The sequence below is a fragment of the Tachyglossus aculeatus genome, chromosome 17 (genome assembly GCF_015852505.1).
Source record: "Tachyglossus aculeatus isolate mTacAcu1 chromosome 17, mTacAcu1.pri, whole genome shotgun sequence".
Lineage (NCBI taxonomy): Eukaryota > Metazoa > Chordata > Mammalia > Monotremata > Tachyglossidae > Tachyglossus > Tachyglossus aculeatus.
The window spans coordinates 42860575-42883464 of record NC_052082.1 but is presented as its reverse complement, the minus strand read 5'-3'; the positions used below and the strand labels follow the sequence as shown (position 1 = coordinate 42883464).

General features: G+C 49.1%; 1 protein-coding gene and 1 long non-coding RNA gene across 4 annotated transcripts in view; one reads left to right on the top strand and one right to left on the bottom strand.

Annotated features, from left to right (window-relative positions):
* Positions 1-200: 200 nt before the first annotated feature.
* Positions 201-22890, bottom strand: part of ACACA (acetyl-CoA carboxylase alpha) — a 270884-nt gene continuing 248194 nt past the window's right edge. For all 3 annotated transcript variants that reach the window (XM_038758869.1, XM_038758870.1, XM_038758871.1), the window contains 3 exons: positions 21513-21683; positions 5322-5458; positions 201-4307 (listed from right to left, as the gene is read on the bottom strand). In XM_038758869.1, the coding sequence (XP_038614797.1) occupies positions 4181-4307; positions 5322-5458; positions 21513-21683 (435 nt within the window). In that variant the 3' untranslated portion in view covers positions 201-4180. The remainder of the gene's footprint in view (positions 4308-5321; positions 5459-21512; positions 21684-22890) is intronic.
* Positions 2568-4970, top strand: LOC119939107. The gene is made up of 4 exons (XR_005454638.1): positions 2568-2657; positions 2880-2936; positions 3614-3824; positions 4827-4970. It is a non-coding gene; the product is annotated as an uncharacterized LOC119939107 (long non-coding RNA).

The following is a 22890-nucleotide window of genomic DNA, read 5'->3' as shown; positions in this document are numbered from 1 at the left end:
CTTAGGAGAGTACAATAGAGTCTAGAGGGGGACACAGACATGTGAAGAAATAGAGGCCCAGAGAGGCCCACGTCTTGCCCAGAAAGTCAGTGATCGTTTTGGGGGTTTAGAGCAGGAACCCAACCTTCCTAGCCAGGCCACTGATCATTCTAAATCTACCCCGAAACAAGGCAGTGCTTCTTCCAAGCAAGAGTCGACCATGGAATTAAAATTTTCTTTTATTAAAAGAAACTTGTGAGGTAAGTGAGACTCTGCAGCAGCAGAGAGTTCTACACGTGTCAGTCAGCTTCCTGAAAGGAACAGGCATTAACAGTATTTCATGATCTTCCCCAAAGTAACAGTGCTCCCCTTCTTCCCAGAACCAACCAGGGCTAAAAACCGCATCATTTAAGCCTCCTGTCACAGGTAAGCTTGCTTGACTTCTTGGTGGAGGGAGGGTCCCCAAGGTTAGTAGGCTGTGGTGAATCACTGCTTATCTAAGTGAGCCAGAGCAGTTGTCTCCTAGTTCCCCAACAGGTGAGCTGGCCCAGTTTTTCCTCTTGGCACTGAGTTAAGACCACATTCCCAATTAAGAAACAGCTCGAGGCAAACCAGATGGATATTTTATATCGCTTTAGCCCTACCCATTTCATTTTCAGACAGTGATTTTGGCGCCTGGATACACAAGCCATCTTTTGTATTATTTTTGATAAAAACTCAAGTTGGGGTGGGTGAAAGTAGGGTTTCAATGTCTACGTGCTACTGCTGATTCCGGGGAATAGCTTGGAAAGGCCCTTGTCATTCGTCTGAGGAGCCCCAACCATCATTGCCTTTTCTCTGCCGGCTCTGGGGAAGGTGTGTCACCCGAGGCCCCAAAGCAAGTAGTTACTGGGAAGATCAGCGAGCCCAGGCCTCCCAGCACCTAGACCAGTTAGGTTTTCCACTAGCCCACGGAGCTACTGCCAATGTAGCAGTTTAGAAAGCGGCTCTCCGATCCTGAGTGGCTAAAATGAATAAGCTGGCTGGAAACCGTTGTATAAAATTGGCATCATCTGCCACGGTGCCACCTTCAAGGTATTGGCTATTAGAATCCACGTGCTCATTTAGTGCAGTGCCAGAAACCAAAGGCTTTCTGAGGATCACCAGGGTTGGGTAGCTATTTTCCATCCTTCCCCGCCTCCCTACTCCACTACCCACAGGGTTATGTTCTCAGTGATACTAATTTCAGGGTGGACTGTGCTTCTCATCTGTGGCGTCAGTCAGCTGATGCTCACCATTTCTCCAGCCAGAGCACCGCTATCTGTGCCCTCTCTGCCCCAGATCGGGACAAGCTGCAGACACAAGACAGGGGCATCCCAGCTTCAACGGAGAACAGGTTATCTGGGTGGCAGCTTCCTCTATTTGAAGTCTTCCTTTCCCACTCAGCTCATGGCGGGTTGAACTTGTCTCCTAACCAGAAAGACAGTGGCTTAAAGGTCACCTTAAAGCCAAGGAGGCCTGGTCTGATAATAGCCTGCGCGGCGGTTCAAACTTGATTTGAATTGCCGAGTTTGACTTTTTGCTAAGACATTTCGTTCCTAAGATACATCAGAAACGGGCTCCTCAGCTGCCATGACACATCGAACATTAAGTTCCTGCTCCTTCTCTCCTCCTCCCTCTACCCCCAAGGTAGACAGTGGTTTTGGGGGGAAGGGAGAAAGGAATAGAACCTCAGCACTATCAAAAATGGAGCAGAGAGCACAGTAACCCCAAGGATGAATGTGATATGACAAGCAGGGCCTGGTCTATTACTCTATTGATTTATTTCAGGAAAGTAATGTACTAAGAATGCATTGTCTGAAGCCTCTCCACTCCCTCTTGGATACGTATCCACTTGAATTTTCTGTCGAGACAAGTAATCGTTGCTTTATGAACAGAATGAAAAGGGGGCGACAGTCTTGGTTTGAGCAAGTTTTGGTCAATACATCATTTGAAATCTGCTTCAGTAAACTTGTATCTAATGGGTAGTGACGTTATTTTGACATCTCACATAGGAGACTTTTCTCACTCCCCTTCCCCATTTGGAAAAAAAAAAATTCCCAGTCCCGTGTACTGCTTTTTTTCCAACTTATCTGGTGTTCTTTACTTTGAAGCCGTTGTAGTGTGCCGTAACTTCGGATGAGTGAAAAGTTAGACCCAGGAGTTCTGTATGATAGCACCAGCTTGTTGTAATAGCATTTCTTTACAGTAAAGGGGTAGTTCACGCTGCTTATGGGTTGGGTTTGAATTTTATGCAGCAGCACGTGTTAAGCTGTTTTCCATAACTTGTAAAAAAACAAATAACCAGATGGGTCTCAACCGAAATCCTTTTGAGCACTTGATCGACTTGGATGCTCTTGGTCAGTAACTGTCCTTTACTGGTCTTCCTAGATGGGACGGAACCAACAGATCCCCTTTAGTTTTTCGGAGCCGAAGGTTGGCGGACGCTTAAGGTCAGTATCTGCCCTTCGCAGGTCGTCTTCACTCGTTCAGACCTGACAGATCTGCTTTTTCCGGCCAGTGCCGAAGGTGATGAGAACGCATATGGGCAATGGAGGTCAAGGTGCCCCTGCTTCCCGGCAGAAGGAGACTGACTGGTTGGCAGGCGACTAGCTTGGATCCAGTTGTCACTGCAGTCTGGCAGAAGTGGTGGTCTGAAGGTAAGACGTCAGTGCTACCAGTGGCTTTCTTCTGTTGTTAAATTTAAATTGTAGAGTTAAGGCGCGGAGTTGCAGCTTGTTGTAAATGCAGCTGCATTCTTTGAAACGGTATCTTTGCTGTTTACTCCTTTGCCAGCCCTTGAGGTACCATTTGGGAAAATTAACCATCATCCGATGGGAGCTGCTGCCTCTCCTATGCAACCCTCACTCTGTTTTCTTTAGGTTAAAATTAGGGAATACCGCTTTTGTCCCTGGGATATTCCAGATACCCGGTACAAGGTAAGATCTCGTTCAATTGAGAGTTAACACTCTTCCCTCAACCTGAGCATCGGGCAGCGGGAGAGGGGAAGGGGAGAGAACCACTAACCTCGGAAACCGGCAGCAGCTCCGCTACTGCCGGATCCAGAAAAAGACAGGCAAGGAGGGTTCTGTTGCCCTCAGGAAGCCTCCCCTGCCCCAGCCTTGTTCGGACACGTTTTGACTTCCTGTCAGTCGGCTCCTGAAAATTCCCCTCCCTCAGGTCCTAAGGTGGGAAAGGGGATGGGGTGCAGGGCAGCTCTAGTGAGCGAGGCCAAGGGTGGGACTAGGAACGTGACTGGGTCAGTTGCCAAGTGCTGAATGGCTCTGAAACGGAAAGGCCGGCCCCTTTCCCTTCCGGGCATCGGCCGAGGGTAGGTAGGCCGAAGCCCGTGAATGCCAAACCTCCGAGAACGGGGCCTGACCGCCCTTTCTTGGGGCCAAAAGTAGAATCCCGGGGATGATGCGGATGCCTGGGGCCCAATACAAAGTAATCCCCGTACTTGCTCGACCAGTGATGACTTACTGGCGGCAGTGGGGGACAAAGGCCACTGTCACTACTGTCTCCTTTCTCCCTCCCCATTTCCATGATTGCTATTGCCCGCGGCTCCCCTGGTGCCTGTGGTCAGTCTTTTGAGTTCCAGTTATTCTTGTCATAGGATTAAAAAAAAAAAAAGCAGAAACCAAATGGAGATCTGGTGAGGCCTGGGGACACCACTGGATGAGACCCAAGTGGAGTTTCCTCGTCGCCGCCGCAACCGTCTGGGGGTGAAGCCTTCCGAGGTGGGGGCGGCCGACTGTGGGCCATCGCGCCCCTCAAAGTCCGAGCACGGGGAAGCCTGGCCCGGAGCCCTGGCTCACACATCGCTGGTAAGGCCTCATGGCACCAATCTGTACCCTTCATTGCCTTTTCCCATTTGAGTGTGGCAGGACGGCGGTTGTGGGAGCAATTTCTGTTCAATAAATACCTAACAGGACCTTGGTCCCAGTCCCGGAGAAGCTCTCTGGAGCCTTTTGGGCATCCAGGCTACCCAGAATAGTCCCAAAGGGAGGTAAAAATGCCACTTGTTCACTTCAGTGCCGCATTTTGTTTCCTCCCCTCTCTACGGCAATCCCAGCCAAGGAGCGGGGACGCCCCGGTCACCATACAGAGGGGAGGGCCGGAGGGAGGGAACGGGATCGGGCGGAGGGAGGAAGAGAGGGAGGGAGGCGGGCTCCCGCCGGCCCTACGTCGAAGGAGGGGAATCCATCGTCGAGAGGATCCGCACGACTTCCGCCCGTTGAGTCGGCGAGATGTGCTGGGTCATGTGGACGATGGAATCCATGGCCACCTCTGGATTGGCCTGCACCAAGCTGGATTGGGGGCAGAGCAGGGTGAGACGTTACGAGCAGGCTCCCTTACGGTGAACTCGCGAGATCAAGAATTTCCCCTTTAACTTATTTCTCTCCAAGGGAGACTGGCCAACATCAAAGAACCTGGGAAGGCTTTCGGAGGTGGCCCAGTCTGTTTTTTCCCTAAGTCCCCTGTCTCCTGGGGGAAGGCATCTGTGGGACAAGTAGGTTCAGCTGAGGGAAAGGTGGAACGGCTCTCAGCCAGCCGTCCCAACAACTGACTGCTTTCCGGCAGATCCCTGGAAGAAAGGATGGGCGGGGAAGGGAGAGAGGTAGTGTCCCCTCCACCGCCCCCCCAACACACACACACCTTCAGAGCAGGAGGGAAGACCTGGTGGTCAGATAACATCCGTTTGAGAAAAGGAAAATCAATTGCAATTGGAGTAACTCTGGCCTGCTGCTGCTCCCCTAAAGGCAGAGTTCCCAGGATTCTTGTCCACCGAACAGGAGGCGGCTTCAGAAACAGTATTTCTTTGGCAGGGCTCACGGACTCAGCCCGACTGACTGCTGGTGACTGTGCTGCCGGAGATGCGGCCCTCCTACCCCTTCCCAGCTGCTGGACTCGGGGGAACCCTGGGGGATAAGGGGGAGGGCAGGCGCACGCTGTTCCAACAGGTATTTCTCTCCCACAGGCCTGCAGCAGAGCCATGGCTAAAATGGAACTTCCTGTTGAAGAGTGGGCTTACAAGAATATGAAAAGTTTCTTGAAAGGAACCTGGTCCGTTGTGAGGTTTTTTTTTCCCCCCCCTTACCTGTGGAGCGAGGTAAGGTGGTCCAGAGTGGGCTCTGAGGTGGCTAAAGTCAAGGTGGCAGCAGTATTGGCCCTAAGTCTGTTTATCTCGGGGGTCTCACCTTTGGGAAGCAGCCCAGGCCCCCTCCCCTTAACACCGACACACAGAGACCACACCGTCTATTCCAAATTCCTTCCCAGTTATTTGCGGGGAGGTCGCGGGAATCCTTCCTGACTTGTCTTACCTACGGATCTGCTTGAGTACGTAATCTCTGGAGATGTACTTGATGTTTTCATCGACCACCGAGCGGGCGCCTTCCTCTTCATTTAGCTGCTTCTCTAGCCATTCCACCAGATCCTTGTTGTTGTCCCACACATAGGCCTGCAAAGCCAAGGGCTTCCGATCAGAACAAGGGTTTCCACCCGGGTGAGGAGGGAGCTCTGAACTTGTGCTGGCATTGGCCACTTGTCACTCCGGGCCTCTTCTCCCTGCTCCTGCAATTTGATTAGCCACTCCCAGCCCATTGGAACCTTTGTGTTTACCTGCACAAAAATGATTAATAAAGAACACCTGCTATTCCTTCCTTCTCCAGTTTAAGAGGACCTCATAGGTCAATCAGATGAAGGACTCACACCACCTCCTCCTCCTACAAAGAAGGGATGATGGTATACAGCCTCAACTGACTTACCCAGGATGTCCGGCTAAGCTGGAGGAGGAAGGAATAACAATCGTATTTATTGAGCGCTTACTGTGTGCAGAGCACTGTACTAAGCGCTTAGCACTGACCTCGATTGGAGGTTCGGCTAAACTGGAAGAGGAAGGAATAAAACTAATTTAGCCATGAACTTCTGGCTAAACCCCGAGGTCCGCCAGGCTTAATCAGTATTATTCCTGCCTCCTCCAGTTGATCAAGACCTTCAGCACACTTAGCTTTGCTGTGCAGCTAAACTGGAGGAGGAAGGGATAAAATAGTTTTATTTTCAGTTTCATTCCTTCTGCCCCCAGGCTAGTGATCTCTCACAGCTGACTTAGCCTTGAGGTCCTGCTAAACTGAAGGAGGGTCAGCTGGGTCAGTTTTATACCTTCCTCTGATTTAGCAGAACCTCACAGCTAAAATCAGTTTCATTCTCTCCTCCTAGAGGCTAACAAGACTTCACAGCTGATTTAGCTCTGAGATCCAGCCCAACTGGAGGAGGGAAGAATAAAATCAACTCACTTCCTTCCTCCTCCAGTTTAGCATCACCTCTCAGCCGGACAGTTTGATTCCTTCCTCCTCCAGTTTAGAAGGACCTCAAAGGTAAGTCAGTTTTATTCCTTCCTCCTCCAGTTTAGCAGCACCTCAAAGTCAGCTGTAAGACCTTGTTAAACTAGAGGAGGAAGGCACAATTCTCATTTAGTTTTCTGCCTTCCTCCTCCAGTTTAGCAGCTCCTCAAAGCTGAGTTTTATTCCTTCCTCCTCCAATTTAGCAGGACCTCAAAGCCAAGTGAGTTTTATTCCTTCTTCCTCCAGTTTAGCAGCACCTCAAAGCCAAGATAGCTCTATTCCCTTCTCCTCCACTTTGCCAGGACCTCAAAGCCAAGTCAGCTGTAAGGTCCTACTACACGGGAGGAGAAAGGAATAAAACTCACTTAGCTGTGAGGTGCTGCTACACTGGAGAAGGAAGGAATAAAACTGACTTACCTTTGGGGTCCTTCTAAACTGGAGGAGGAAGGAATAAACTGGACCTAGCTTTGAGGTGCTGCTAAATTGGAGGAGAAAGAAATAAAAGTAACCTAGCTTTGAGGTGCTGGAGGAGGAAGGATTACAACTAATTTAGCTGTGAGGTCTTATTAAACTGAAAAAGGAAGGAATAGAATTGACTTAGCTGTGAGGCCCTACTGAACTGGAGGAGGAAGGAATAACACTCAGTTTTATTGGTTCCTTCTCCATTTCAACAAGGCCTAATAGCTCCTAGGTTGGGCTAGACTGGAGGAGGAAGGGATAAAACTGTCAGTTTTATTCCTTCCTCCTCCAGTTTAGCAAGGACTTACAGCTGACTAGCTTTGAGGTGCTGCTACACTGGAGGAGGAAGGAATAAAACTGAGTTAGCTTTGAGGTGCTGCTACACTGGAGGAGGAAGGAATAAAACTGACTTACCTTTGAGGTCCTTCTAAACTGGAGGCGGAAGGAATAAAATGGACCTAGCTTTGAGGTGCTGCTAAAATGGAGAAAGAAATAAAACTCACTTAGCTTTGAGGTGCTGCTACACTGAAGGAGGAAGGAATAAAACTCACTTAGCTTTGAGGTGCTGTTAAACTGGAGGAGGAAGGAATAAAACTGACTTACCTTTGAGGTCCTTCTAAACTGGAGGAGGAAGGAATAAAATGGACCTGGCTTTGAGGTGCTGCTAAACTGGAGGAGGAAGGCATAAAACTGACTTACCTTTGAGGTCCTTCCAAACTGGAGGAGGAAGGAATAAAATGGACCTGGCTTTGAGGTGCTGCTAAACTGGAGGAGGAAGGCATAAAACTGAGTTAGCTGTGAGGTGCTGCTAAACTGGAGGAGGAAGGCATAAAACTAAATCAGTATTGTGCCTTCCTCCTCTAGTTTAACAAGGTCTTACAGCTGACTTTGAGGTGCTGCTAAACTGGAGGAGGAAGGAATAAAACTAAGTCAGTTTAGCAAGGACTTGCAGCCGACTTTAGCTTTGAGGTGCTGCTACACTGGAGAAGGAAGGACTAAAACTCACTTAGCTGTGAGGTGCTGCTACACTGGAGGAGGAAGGAATAAAAGTCACTTAGCTTTGAGGTCCTTCTAAACTGCAGGAGGAAGGAATAAAATGGACCTAGCTTTGAGGTGCTGCTAAAATGGAGGAGAAAGAAATAAAGCTCACTTAGCTTTGAGGTGCTGCTAAACTGGAGGAGGAAGGAATAAAACTGACTTAGCTTTGAGGTGCTGCTACACTGGTGGAACAAGGAATAAAACTCGCTTAGCTTTGAGGTGCTGCTAAACTGGAGGAGGAAGGAATAAAACTGACGTACCTTTGAGGTCCTTCTAAACTGGAGGAAGAAGGAATAAAACTGACTTAGCTTTGAGGTGCTGCTAAACTGGAGGAGGAAGGAATAAAACTGACGTACCTTTGAGGTCCTTCTAAACTGGAGGAAGAAGGAATAAAACTCACTTAGCTTTGAGGTGCTGCTACACTGAAGGAGGAAGGAATAAAACTCACTTAGCTTTGAGGTGCTGTTAAACTGGAGGAGGAAGGAATAAAACTGACTCACCTTTGAGGTCCTTCTAAACTGGAGGAGGAAGGAATAAAATGGACCTAGCTTTGAGGTGCTGCTAAATTGGAGGAGAAAGGAATAAAACTCACTTAGCTTTGAGGTGCTGTTAAACTGGAGGAGGAAGGAATAAAACTGACTTACCTTTGAGGTCCTTCTAAAGTGGAGGAGGAAGGAATCAAATGGGCCTAGCTTTGAGGTGCTGCTAAACTGGCGGAGGAATAAAACTGACTCACCTTTGAGGTCCTTCTAAACTGGAGGAGGAAGGAATAAGATGGACCTAGCTTTGAGGTGCTGCTAAAATGGAGGAGAAAGAAATAAAACTCACTTAGCTTTGAGGTGCTGCTACACTGGAGGAGGAAGGAATAAAACTGACAGCTTTGAGGTGCTGCTACACTGGAGGAGGAAGGAAAAAAATGCGGCTTTGAGGTGCTGCTAAACTGGAGGAGGAAGGAATAAAACTGACTTAGCTTTGATGTGCTGCTAAACTGGAGCAGGAAGAAATAAAACTCACTTAGCTGTGAAGTGCTGCTAAACTAGAGGAGGAAGGAATAAAATGGACCTAGCTTTGAAGTGCTGCTAAACTGGAGGAGGAAGGAATAAAACTGACTTACCTCTGAGGTCCTTCTAAACTGGAGGAGGAAGGAATAAAATGGACCTACCTTTGAGGTGCTTCTAAAGTGGAGGAGGAAGGAATAAAAGTAACATAGCTTTGAGGTCCTGCTAAACTTGGGGAGGAAGAAATAAAACTAACTTACCTTTGAGGTCCTGCTAAACTGGAGGAGGATGGAATCAATCTAATTTTAGCTTTAAGGTGCTGCTACACTGGAGGAGGAAAGAATAAACCTGATTTAGCTTTGAGGTCCTCCCAAACTGGAGAAGGAAGGGGTAAAACTGACTTAGCTTTGAGGTGCTGCTAAACTAGAGGAGAAGGAATAAAACTGACATGGCTCGGAGAAGGTGCTAAACTGGAGGAGGAAGGAATCAAACTAACAGCTTTGCGGTGCTGCTATCTTGGAGGAGGAAGGAAGAAAACTAACTTACCTTTGAGGTCCTGCTAAAGTGGAGGAGGAAGGAATAAAACTAAGTTAACTTTGAGGTCCTGCTAAACTAGAGGAGAAAGGAATAAAATGAGGTGCTGCTAAACTGGAGGAGGATGGAACAAAAGTAACTTAGCTTTGGGTCCTGCTAAAGTCAGGGAGGAAGAAATAAAACTAAGTTAACTTCGAGGTCCTGCTAAACTAGAGGAGGAAGTGAATCAATCTAATTTTAGCTTTAAGATGCTGCTAAACTGGAGGAGGAAAGAATAAACCTGATTTAGCTTTGAGGTCCTCCTAATCTGGAAGAGGAAGGGGTAAAACTGACTTAGCTTTGAGGTCCTGCAAAACTGGAGGGTGAATGAATAAGACTGACATAACTTTGATTACTGGAAGGGGAAGGAATATAACTGACTTAGCTTTGAGGTGCTGCTAAACTGGAGGAGGAAGAAATGAAACTCACTAGGCTCTGAGGTGCTGCTAAACTGGAGGAGGGAATTAAACTGACTTAGCTTTGAAATGCTGCTAAACTGAAAGAAGGAATCAAACTGCCTCATGTTTAAGGTCCTGCCAAACAGTAGGACAAGCGTTGAAACTGACTTAACTGAGGTGCTTCTAAAAAGGGAGGAGGAAGGGATAAAGCTGACTGGCTTAGAGGTTCTGCTAAACCGAAACAGGAAAGAATAAAACCGACTTACCTTTGAGGTCCTGCTAAACTGGAGAAGGAAGGAATCAACCTGATTTAGCTTTGAAGTCCTGCTAAACTGGAGAAGGAAGGGATAAAACCAATTAAGCTAGAAGGCCCTGAATAGCAGGAGGTGGAAAGGAATAAAACCAACTTGGTTTTGACGTCCTGCTGAAGTGGAGGAGGAAGGAATTAAACTCACTTAGCTTTGAGGTGCTGCTCAACTAGAGGAGAAGGAATAAAACTGACCTGGTGTTGAGGTCCTGCTAAACTGGAGGAGGAAGGAATTAAACTGCCTTAGCTTTGAGGTGCTGCTAAAGGGGAGGAGAAGGGATAAAACTACCTAAGCTTTGAGGTGCTGCTAAACTGGAGGAGGAAGGAATAAAACTGACTTGGCTTTGAGGTGCTGCTAAAGGGGAGGAGGAAGGAATAAAACTGACTTAGCTTTGAGGTCCTGCTAAACTGGAAGAGGAAGGAATGAAACTAACAACTTGAAGGTGCTGCTAAACTGGAGGAGGAAGGAAGAAAACTGACTTAGCTTTGAGGTGCTGCTAACCTGGAGGAGGATGGAATAAAACTGACTTAGCTTTGAGGTGCTGCTAAACTGGAGGAGGAGGGAATGAAACTGACAGCTTTGAAGTCCTGCTAAACTGAAAGAAGAAGGAATCAAACTGCCTCATCTTTAAGGTCCTACTAAACGGTAGGACAAGGGTTGAAACTGACTTAACTCTGAGGTGCTTCAAATAGGAGGTGGAAGGGATAAAGCCGACTAGCTTTGAGGTTCTGCTAAACTGAAAGAAGAGGGAATAAAGCGGACTCACCTTTGAGGTTCTGCTAAACTGGAAAAGACAGACATAAAACTGACTTCGCTTTGAGGTCCTGCTAAACTGGAGGAAGGAACAAAACTGACGTGGTTTGGAGGTCCTGCTAAACTGGAGAAGGAACGGATAAAACGATTAAGCTCTGAGATCCTGAATAGCAGGAGGTGGAAAGAATACAACTGACTTGGTTTTGAGGTGCTGCTAAACTGGAGGAGGAAGGCATTAAACTGCCTTAGCTTTGAGGTCCCGCTAAACTGGAGGAGGAAGGAATTAAACTGACTTGGCTTGTAAGTCCTGCTAAACTGGAAGAAGAAAGGATCAAACTGATTCCTCTTTAAGGTCCTACTAAACCATAGGACAAGGGAAAAAACTTGACAACTCCGAGGTCCATCTAAACTGGAGAAGGAAAAGATAAAGCTGATTAGCAGGACCTCAAAGCTCAACAGGAAAAGAAAGGAATAAAACTGACTTGGCTTGGAGGAGGAAGAACTGACAGCTCTGAGGTCCTGAATAACAGGAGGTGAAAGGAATAAATCTGTCTCATTGTTAAGGTCCTACTAAACTGGAGGTGGAAGGGATAAAAATGACTTGGCTTTGAGGTCCTGCAGAACGGAGAAGGAACGGAATCAAACTGACTCACCTTTGAGGTCCTACTTAACTGGAGGATGAAGGAATTACAATGATTTAGGAATCCCCCTTCTAGACTGTGAGCCCGTTGTTGGTAGGGACTGTCTCTTATCTGTTACCGATTTGTACTTCCCAAGCACTTAGTACAGTGTTCTGCACGCAGTGTGTGCTCAATAAATACGACTGAATGAATTATAATAATAATGATGGTATTTGTTCAGTGCTTACTATGTGCCAAGCACTGTTCTCAGCTGCCGGGGGTGGGGATACAGGGTAATCAGGCTCACAGTCTTAATCCCCATTTTGCAGGAGGTAACAAGCACAGAGAAGTTAAGTCATTTGCCCAAAGGCACCCAGCCGACAAGTGACAGAGCTGGGATTAGAACCCATGACCTCTGACTCACAGTAAGCGCTCTATAAATGCGATTGAATGAATGAATGAATGACTCTCAAGCCTGTACTCTTTCCACTGAACCACACTACTTCTCTAGCAGAGTCAGAGGATGATTTACTTGCTCCCGTTCCTTTCCTCTCCTAAAAGACGCAACAGGAGCCTCCCACACTGGTGTGTGTCGAGGAGGGGTTGTACCTCAACCCTTCATTCTCATTTCTCCGATCCCTGAGGTCGGACAATGAAAGAAACGGGACCAGGCGCTCCTAGGAAGGAAAGGAATTTAGACAAGCACTATTCTTTCAAAGCACGGTACAAGTCCCTGCTGCTTTAAGCTGACCACGGCCCAGGCGGTCCCATTTTTCCTGTCCTCAGTTCCCTTCGTCCTGAGTACGCTATTGAAACATTCTCTCTAGGCACGAGCTCTCCGACTTTTCTGTGTCTGCCAGGGCAGCGTTAGCTACGTTAGAAGCTACTGGAGCAGTGTGGCTCAGTGGAACGAGCACAGGCTTTGGAGTCGGAGGTCCTGGGTTCTAATCCCGGCTCCGCCAGTTGTCAGCTGGGTGACTTTGGGCAAGTCACTTCACTTCTCTGGGCCTCAGTGACCTCATCTGGAAAATGGGGACGAAGACCGAGCCCCCTGTGGGACAACCTGATCACCTTGTAACCTCCCCAGCGCTTAGAACAGTGCTTTGCGCAAAGTAAGCGCTTAATAAATGCCATGATTTTTATTATTAATGGTCTGCCAATGGCCAGCCTCTACTGTAGACAATCCGCTGGTGTACACTTCACCCGCTGGAAAGAGCGGCAGCGTGGTCTGGTGGAAAGAGCCGAGCTGATCCCAGCTCCAACACTGCCTACTGTGAGACCTTGGACAGGGCACTTACACTTCTGGGCCTCAGTTTCCTAGTCGGTAAAGTGGGAACTCAATACCCGCTGTTTTTCCCTGTTAGACCGTGAGTGCCGTGCGGGACCCGATGATCTTGTATCTGTCCCAGGGCTATAGTATGGTGCTTGGCACATAGTAAGCACTCAACGAACAACACAGTTACCAGTGTCCTTGGAGGCGTCACTCAGCCCTTCGAACGCTTCCTGACTTAAAGGCTGGCCCCGTCTTAGGCGTCAGAGGCCTCACACCCTTCGCTCCTGCCAAGCTGGCCTTCTCACTGCACCTGGCTTCTGACTCCTGCCTCTGGGCACCGAGCGGCCGGTCCCTCCCTCCCTCCCTCCCTCCGCCAAATCTGACGACAGGCCGCAGCTCACCCCATCTTCGGTGCCCACTCACGTCAACCTAACAGCCACTCTCAGCACTCGCGCCTCTCTCCTCCGCCCTTACGGACATTTGCCCCGATTGGCATTAGGCTCTTTAACTCCTTTCCTGCAGTTTTCCGTTCTCTCCTCCTCCCCCCACTATTTGTAAATAACGTCTTTGAGGATGGAGGCCCAAACTCTCGGTCCAGTGCTTGTCACTCAACAGACTGAGACGGAATCCTCGCCGCTAGGTGATCGACCGTAACACAGGTGAACCAGAGAATGGTTGCCATCCACGCTTCAAGCTGTACGTTTCGTTGCTTCAAATCCAGCTCCCTAAGCCCTGAGCCCTGGAAAGCGACCCAGCTGTCACGATCCCGTCACGCAAGTTCTGCCTCGGGCGCGAGACCCACCTTCCGCTCGGAAACCGAACCCCCATTTTCACGGCTGTATCGCGGGCGAGGTCAAGAGGTCCACAGACTGCGCTCTGTCTTTTTTTGGAAGGGGGGGGACGACGATCACCACGCTTGGATATTTGCAAGGTAGTTGACCACATAATAATTCAGGAGGCCTAATAGCCTTCTCGTTGCTCTCTTCTCCTCCTCTCATTTTCTTTACAAATCATTTCAGAATCGTTTGGGTAATGGTTTCCGGAAAACCAAGTACCGCCATTAGCACTCATTCATATTTATGTCATTTTATTTGGGTAATTAAACACAAGGCTCCTCATTTAAAGGTGCACTATCCTTCTCCGTTATCACTAACAAAGTCAAAGTGGGAATGACAATGAGCACAGCCCTGTAATTTAATAGGTGGGGGCTCCGAGGGGATCTTAGGGCTTCGAGGCCGGCAGTCGGGGCCGGGTGAAGACTAAGTGACGGATAAACGCGGTTGCTCCTATCGCAATCGCCCCCCGCCTGTCTCCACCGTCCCAGGGACTCGCTGCCTCAGAGAAAAATGCACTCAGGTTGTGGTCCAATTTTCTGGTTTTACCCCCGCCAGTTGACTATTTCTCCCCCGGCTCAACTGACCCTTGCCCCTAGGTAAGTTTCCGAGATCCTGCCACCAGCCCCGAGACGATTCTCCCTCCCTTCAAAGCCTTATTGAACGCACATCTCTTCCAAGAGGCCTTCCCTGACTAAATCCTCTTTGCCTTTCCTTCAACTCTCCTCTCGTCACCCTGCCTCACTCCCTCTATTCAGCCCCCATCCCAGCCCCACGGTACTTATATACATAGCCGTAATTGATTTATATTAATGTCTGTCTACCCGTCTAGACCGTAAGCTCGTTGTGGACAGGGAATGCGTCTATTATACTCTTCCAAGCGCTTAGTACAGTGCTCTGCACACAGTAAGCCCTCAATAAATATGGTTTACCACCTGACGCCCCAGTCCCCGTTTCAGATGCCGCGGGCCCACCCCATCCTCTGGTCCATCCCCAGTCTGTGACAGCATTTCCCCCTCTGTTAGGAATGAGGGGCCAACCATTCTAACAAGGAAAACCAGATTCGCAGGTGTGTTGGAAAAAAGCAAGTTACTCAAGCCTCTCTATTCCTGGCCGTTACGCTACTCGCTCCAGTTTCGAAAAATTTGGTTTCCTTCGTCATCTTTACTGTAAAGTGCCTCCCCTGCTTCTCCCTCTCTAGCCTCTTCGGGTGGGGTGAGGAGAAAACCAGGACGGGAAACTCTGGCATCAAGGTCCACTAAAAAAACCACCTCGGCACCACCAGCTAGCCGTCACCACGCCAGCAGGCTCCGGCTGATGAATTTTTTTTTTTAAGCTCCAAACAACACAGCACATCTCACTCTCTTCCTTGCACACCACCAGTTCATCTGCTTGGGTTCTAACGACTCACTTGAAGTTTCACACTGCCACCACCGTTCATTTCATCTTTTTTTCTCCAGGACTCCAAAGCACGCCTCCTGCTCACAAAGCGGAATGCTCAGGAAAGTTTCGGGGGCCGCGGGGGGACGACGGCGAGGAGGGGGCAGAGGCATAAAACAGTCAATGCTTCTTGATTTTCAGACCCGCAAACAGCCGGATTTACCCAAGAATCCCCAAGCTTTTAGTTTCAGAGAATATTTAATACTCTTATTAATCATTTTTAATCCGTTTGCTTTTAATTAAGAAACAGCATGATGCTTTCCTATCAACATATGCCAGGGAGCAGATTAATTGTGGCTTAAGATAACTCCCCGTGATTGGTGTAATGTATTAGCTAACAAGATGCCTGCTTCTAAAGATGCTCCGACACCACCTTGGAAAGCCTGTCTAGAGGAAACCGCCACCCGCTTCCCCCATCCCTCCACCCGCAGAACTCCGTGGTGTTATTAAAAAAAAAAGGAGAAAATGTTTTAAAACTGGCTCACACCTGACTGTAACAAGCAGAACGCCGAGGTATTGGTCAGAGATAACCCCTTTGAAGAACAGAGAACCAGGGACAAAGCAGTCGGATGAGAACACCAATTGGGAAAAGCGTGCTTTGATCAGATGCATTTCTTTATAAGGAAACCTGAGAGTTGAATTGGAAAATTCAACAGAGCCATAGCCAGACAGGGTCCTGCGTATTGAGTTTTCTTTAGGGAAGGGAAAGGTTTGGTGCCTGTCCAAGCTCGTTCTGGATCAAGTGATCCAATCCATCGTATTTATTGAGCGCTTACTTTGTGCAGAGCATTGGACTGAGCACTCGGGAGAGTGCTATGCTGTTATAGTGTTATATTGATAACAGAGGAGGTAGACAAGTTCCCTGCCCACAACGAGCTTCCTGTCTAGAGGGAGCCTGTAGTCTACCTTCTTACTCTTCCTCGCATCTCCACTGTTTGTAAATGATTTCTGAATGTCCGACTCCCTCGTTAGATCTTTTAGACTGTGAGTTGGGTAGGGACTGTCTCTATATGTTGCCAACTTGTACTTCCCAAGCGCTTAGTACGGTGCTCTGCACACAGTAAGCGCTCAATAAATACGATTGATTGATTGATTGCAAGCTCCGTGCTCTCTCGACTTCTTAGCACGGTGCTTTGTACTCAAATACCATCGATGGATTGGACGTTAGCTGGTCCATCGCTAATCATGGGGAAGGAACGAAGTGCGGCTCGGTGTCTGATGGAGAAAGGGGGCCCACTGATGTCTGAAAGACCTCAGGGGCCGAGGAGAGAAATGCATCATCACTGCTGCTTTATAGCTGGCTTTCCCGATTGCTTTCCGGGCTCCGGAGTGCCACTGAAATGTCCAGCCATTTTGAGATTCATAAATGAACCGCACCACCCTGACAAATGCTCAGCGCTTCTTTATCTGTAGCTATCTCTCTCCGCCCTAGATACCTATCTCCCCTAACACTGTTCAGCCTTAACTTATTGATTTGGGTAATGAGTGCAATGGATTAAATCTAAAATGGACTAATTCGGGAAGTTTCTCTCCTTGCGTTTCCTCAGAGTGGAGACTGATAAGGCTCGTCGGGCTGAAACGGGAGGCTGTGTTAAGTCCAGGTTGCTTCATCGCTAATGCTGAACCTTAATGCGGTCTTGAAATTAGCCTTGTCCGTAGGAAGGCTGGTGGGGAGACCACCTATTGCTTTCTTTGTTGGGCTGCTGACAAGCAACGGAGCATGGAAAAGCTGCTTCAGAGCTGAAGGGCCCCAGTCTGGGAGCTGGGAGCGTAAAGGAAAATAAATAGCCACATCCAGTCGGGGAAAGAAAACATGCAGGTGGGAGGAGCACTTTTCCCCATGGGTCTGAGCTATCTCCCCCCCAGATGATAATTATGAGGGCTTGCTGTGTGCCAGATACTGCGCTTAGCACTGGGGAGAGTACAGTGGACTCCTCAGACATGATCTGGGCCTTCAGGGAGTGCACAGTAAAGGGAGGAGACAAACGCTAAGATCAATTATAGGTAAGAGGAAGCCCTTAAGTTCCCATGCTGGATAAGGGATTAATTCCGGATTTTCCCTGAGCTCCTGGAAGAAAGGGCTAGGAAACACGCCCCTCCCACCTCACCCATCCCTCCTGCTTGCCTGCCTGTCCACTGCCCGGACAGTGGGAGAAATGGCCTAGAGGTGAATGTCCCTGCCCTTGACCTCTCTTCCCCCACCCCGCTCTCCAACCCCCAGTCAGTCAGCCGACCGTATTTACTGTGTGCAGAGCACTGTACTAAGTGCTTGGGAGAGGACACTGTAACAACAACAGACACAGCGCCTGCCATCATTTCCCTCTGACTTCACGTGCTGCTTCTGCAGAGGGCTGAACTGCAGGGCGGCTAAGGATTTCATTTTGCTTCTCCAAGCGGCGTGTATTTTTTTTTTTCCCTCTGCATTCCCAGGCCCCCATTTTCAAACTGGGCTCTTGATTGCTTTAGAAACTGATGTTGAGCTCCTTCTGCCAAAATCCCTGCAGCACAGACTACGACAATTCCAACACCCCGGCAACTTTTGAGCTCCATACCCCAAAACTTCCTTTAACAGGCTCAAATTCTGCCGTTCAAATTGTTCGCTCCCTTTGTGGGAGGGGGAGATAGTCCACTGGAAAAAAGAAAACGATGAGCAGGGCCAAGAAATCACCATGACTGAAAATATTTTCTCTTCATTCTCTTTCGGTCCCAATCGACTAAATTGTCTTCCTCCACCTCCCCAGACCCATAATCTACCTGTCAGTCTTTTGGTGATCTTATGACCTCCAGCCCCCGGGCTCTAAACACTCCCCAAGCAGGCAAAATTGAGGACAATCTATATTTAGAAAAACACTGATGAGCTGCTGCGGAGCATCCGAACAGAATGTCAAACATTTGACTACATCAGTATAACTCTTCACACGAGCGCTTTAAGAAGCAAGTGGGAGCAGCAGAAAGAGCTACAGATATTTCGCTTTCTACTGAAGCTAGATTTTTGAAGAGGTCTGAACGACCCGAACTCCTCAGACCCTGCCGCTAGCAGCATGGTGTCGTGGATAGAGCAGGGGCCTGGGAATCGGAAGGGCCTGGGTTCTAATCCCAGCTCCCCCTATGTGACCTTGGGCAAGTCACTTCACTTCTCTGGGCCTCAGTTACCTCATCTGTAAAATGGGGATTGAGACTGTTAGCCCTCCATGGGATAAAGTGTAACCCCCTTTAGACTGTGAGCCCACTGTTGGGTAGGGACTGTCTCTATATGTTGCCAATTTGTACTTCCCAAGTGCTTAGTACAGTCCTCTGCACATAGTAAGCGCTCAATAAATACGATTGATGATGATGATGATGATAGGGGACTGTGCCCCGCTCAATTTGCTTGTAATCATCCCAGCGCTTAGTACAGTGCTCTACACACGGTAAGCGCTCGATAAATACGACTGAATGAATATTATTGCCCTCTGGCCCCTCATGACAGTAGTCCTTATCCATTTCCATTCATTTCAGGTAATCAATCAATCAATCAATCGTATTTATTGAGCGCTTACTGTGTGCAGAGCACTGTACTAAGTGCTTGGGAAGTACAAGTTGGCAATATATAGAGACAGTCCCTACCCAACAGTGGGCTCACAGTCTAGAAGGGGGAGACAGAACAAAACCAAACATATTAACAAAATAAAATAAATAGAATAGCTATGTACAAGTAAAATAGAGTAATAAATATCTACAAACATATATACGCACACTGTGCTAAGCGCTTGGGAGAGGGCCAGTCATTCATTCATCGAGAAGCAGCACAGCTCACTGGAAATCCATCAATCGCATGTATTGAGCGCTTACTGTGTGCAGAGCACTGTACTAAGCGCTTGGTAGATACAAGGTAAGACTGCATCGTGATAGACTGAGAACCTGAGAGACAGCTTTGTCATCATCATCACGAGCGGTACTCGTTAGGTGCTTACTATGTGCTAAGCACTGGGGTAGATGCTGATGTTGACACAGTCCCTGTCCCACGTGGGGCTCACAATCTCAAGGGGAGGGAGAACGGGTATCAAATCCCCGTTTTATAGATGAGGAAACTGAGGCCCAGAGGAGGTCACGCATGGTAGGCGTTAGAACGCAGGCCCTCTAACTCCCAGTCCCGTGCTTTTCTCCGCTGGGCCACGCCGCTTCTACTGGTCGGGCTGAGCTTTCCAGGGTGTTTGGTTCGTAGCCCCGTCACTTAGGACCTCCTCGCTGGCGCCAAGGATCGTTTCAGTCCCCGGGGAAAGCTAACTTGGAAAGTCAAGCGAGTACAACCATCATCAATCGTATTTATTGAGCGCTTACTATGTGCAGAGCACTGTACAAAATATGAAATTGGTCTCCAGTTAGGAGTGGAAACCAGCCCTCCGCTCTCGGCCTCTCCCGAGCTCCCTCACCAGCAGTTTAGCCAGGGGGGCAGCAGGATCTTTTGTGGCTTGCCCCCAAAGTGAAGGCTCGTGGGCAAACAGAAAACTTCTTTCCATGCCCTGTTTCTTCTGACCTTCCTTTCCCCTAAGGGCAGCAGTATGAGGAGTAACTGAAGCCCCCCGGCCTCTGCTTCCTTGATGCTCAGAAGGCTCTAATAATAATAATAATAATAATGTTGGTATTTGTTAAGCGCTTACTGTGTGCAAAGCACTGTTCTAAGCGCTGGGGTAGATACAAAGTAATCAGGTTGTCCCACGAGGGGCTCACAGTCTTCATCCCCATTTTACAGATGAGGGAACTGAGGCCCAGAGAAGTGACGTGACTTGCCCAAAGTCACACAGCTGACAAGTGGCGGGGCTGGGATTTGAACCCACGGCTTCTGACTCCAAAGCCCGTGCTCTTTCCACTGAGACACGCTGTTCTAGACTGTGAGCCTGTTGTTGGGTAGGGACTGTCTCTATATGTTGCCGCCTTGTACTTCCCAAGAGCTTAGTACAGTGCTCTGTACACAGAGGAAGGAGGGAAGGGAAGGGAAGGGAAGGGAAGGGAAGGGAAGGGTAGGGAAGGGAAGGGAAGGGAAGGGAAGGGAAGGGAAGGGAAGGGAAGGGAAGGGAAGGGAAGGGAAGGGAAGGGAAGGGAAGGGAAGACAGCTCCTCTTCCTCAAGCTTTGTGAAGACAGGCACTACCAATAGTGTGTCTCTCTCTCTCTCTCATACACACACACACAACACACACCATTTACCTAGGTTTAACTGGAGACCAATCTCATATTTTGTACTTGCCTGACTTTCAAAGTTAACTTTCCCTGGGGACTGAAACAATCCTTGGAGCCAACGAGGAGGTCCCAAGTGACGGGGCTACAAACCAAACCCCCTGGAAAGCTCAGCCTGACCAGTGGAAAACCGTGACTTCATCCAAATCGGCCTGTCTGTACTTGTGGCTTTCAAATCGTCCCAAGGAGACCAAGGTGTCCAAACCTGAAAGGAGAACTTCCCGATCATTCCATTCACGGGCCAAGACCTGTTTAGTTCTCTTGGAAGGAAATCCCGAAAGACTTTGCCACCTCCAAGGACTGACCCTGCTGCCCTTCCTATGGAAAGGGGGGATACCAGTGGATTTCCTTAGCTGAGAACAAGATGGAGGTTGGGACCCGTTTCCAGCTTTAGGAGCCAGCACCTTTTTCAAGTCGATAAAGTCGTCAGTGCCCGGGAGGGAAGTAAGTGAGCCAGAGAAGGGATGAGCCGGGGTGGGAGCGAAGCTGTGCTAACTCCCACCACCCCACCCCCAGCTGCCTCTGCCGAGTTTGTCCCTCTTTTTCCGTGGTCCCACGTGAAGGTGGGCCTTTTTCCTCTGAGGCGGAGCCCACATCTAATACTACTAATTATGGTATTTGTTATATGCTTACTTTGTACCAGGCACTGTACCAAGTACTGGGGATTAAGACTGTGAGCCCCATGTGAGACAACTTGATCACCTTGCATCCCCCCCAGCGCTTAGAACAGTGCTCTGCACATAGTAAGTGCTTAAATGCCATCATTTATTTTTTATTTATTTTACTGGGGCAGATACAAGCCACATGGGGCTCACCGTTTTAATCCCCATTTTGCAGATGAGGGAACTGAGGCCCAGAGAAGTGACTGGCCCAAGGTCACACAGCAGACAAGTGGCAGAGCCAGGATTAGAACCCAGGTCCTTCTGACGCCCAGGACCGTGCTCTGGTCGCTAGGCCACGCTGCTTCCTGCTGCATTGGCCTTTCCCCGGTGACCGGCCGAAGTCCCCCCTGCTCCCCAGGAGTGCTGGAGGCGGCCTGCCCTTGGCCTGGGTGGACCATGGAAAGACCATCGGCTCTAGGCCCAGGTGCAATCCCGGTTTTCCAAACAGGGACACCGCCTCCGAGGAGACTCCCGGAACCCCCTTTTGGGTTCTCGGCACATGCCTTCATTCAGCATTGACAGGAGAAGAGTTCTGGGAAGGATGACTTCCGTAAGAGCACGGGGACAGTCTCCTGTCTTCCCCGGAGCCACTCTTACTCACCTTCACCGTTCCCTCGACTTCCACAAACCAGCGCCTCAACATGGCTTGGATCTGTCCGTCTGTCAGCTCGGGGTTGGCGTCGTGGATCTTCTTCTTCACCAAGTCCTCCAGCAAGAGGCGCCTCAGTCTCCAGTAGAAGAAGGTCCGGGACGTTTTCCAGTCCAGGATGTCCTACCCAAGGCAGGGAACAAGCTAGATCACTGCCAGGAAAATTTCAGCTCAGGCCCTGTGTCTAGCACCCTCGGAGGCCCAGTATCTAGGTATCTAGGACATGATGCCCATATGCCAAAGTGAGATTAGGACACTTCCCAGCCTCCAGGGAATACTTTCGAATCATTTTTTTGGCTGGCTTGTGCCTCTCCTTAAGGGGGACCGAGCTAATACCGCCAACAAAAGGCAACTCTATAAGGGGATGGCAGAGTTAGCAGGAGGGCCTAGGGAGGAAAGACATGCGTTTCCGGAGACACAACAATCCTTAATTGGACTGAGGCAGACACATCTTCCTTAAGTGCCAATTATGCAGAATTCCTGCATTGCCCCACAACTCCAAACCCAGCGCCCACAGATCCCTCTGTCCCAGGGTAAACCCTGCCCCCCTAACCCCCACACCCGGGGTCCTCAAACAGTAGCTTCATCTCCAGCTGTCCCAGCCTCTCTGCAACCTTCCCCTTAGTCTTCATTTCCTTTCTGCGTGGCCACCATCAAATCTGTGCTCCCTGAACAGAACCCTGGGTGCCTCCTCCGGCCTGCAGCTGTGCCACTTATCAGGGGATTCAATTCTATTTATTGAGCGCTTACTGTGTCCAGAGCACTGTGCTAAGCGCTTGGGAGAGTTCGATCCAACAATAAACAGACACATTTTCTGGAGAAGCAACAGATGTGGGAGGAGCGGTTGAAATCGTATTTCTGGAGACAGAGTGACTCGAGTAAAACTTCAGTTTTATGCTACTTGTCCCAGGATGGGCACTGGAAACCTCGGGAGAAAAACCCCCGGATTAAGTCCTTCCATTCCCCAAACAATTTCAGCGTCTCCTAAGTGTGCGGCAGCCCTGCCCAGATGATATTAAATAAGAACATCTGGAGAGGATGGGGAAGGATCTCAGGATTTACTGAGTGCTTCCTCTGTCCAGAGCGCTGTAGTAAGTGCTCACCTAGGAGAGCACAGTACACAAAGAGTTTACAGGGCAGCTCTTTGACCTTGTGTTCAGCTTCCCCGGGTGCAAGATTTGGTCTCTGAATGAATTGAAACATGGGAAGTGCTTTGAACACCGAACCAAGAGGACAAAATAATTGAGGGGTGCCTGATGCATACCCTAGTGGAAAGATCCCGGGCCTGGGTCAAAGGACCCGCGTTCTAAATCCGGCTCTGCCGCTTGTT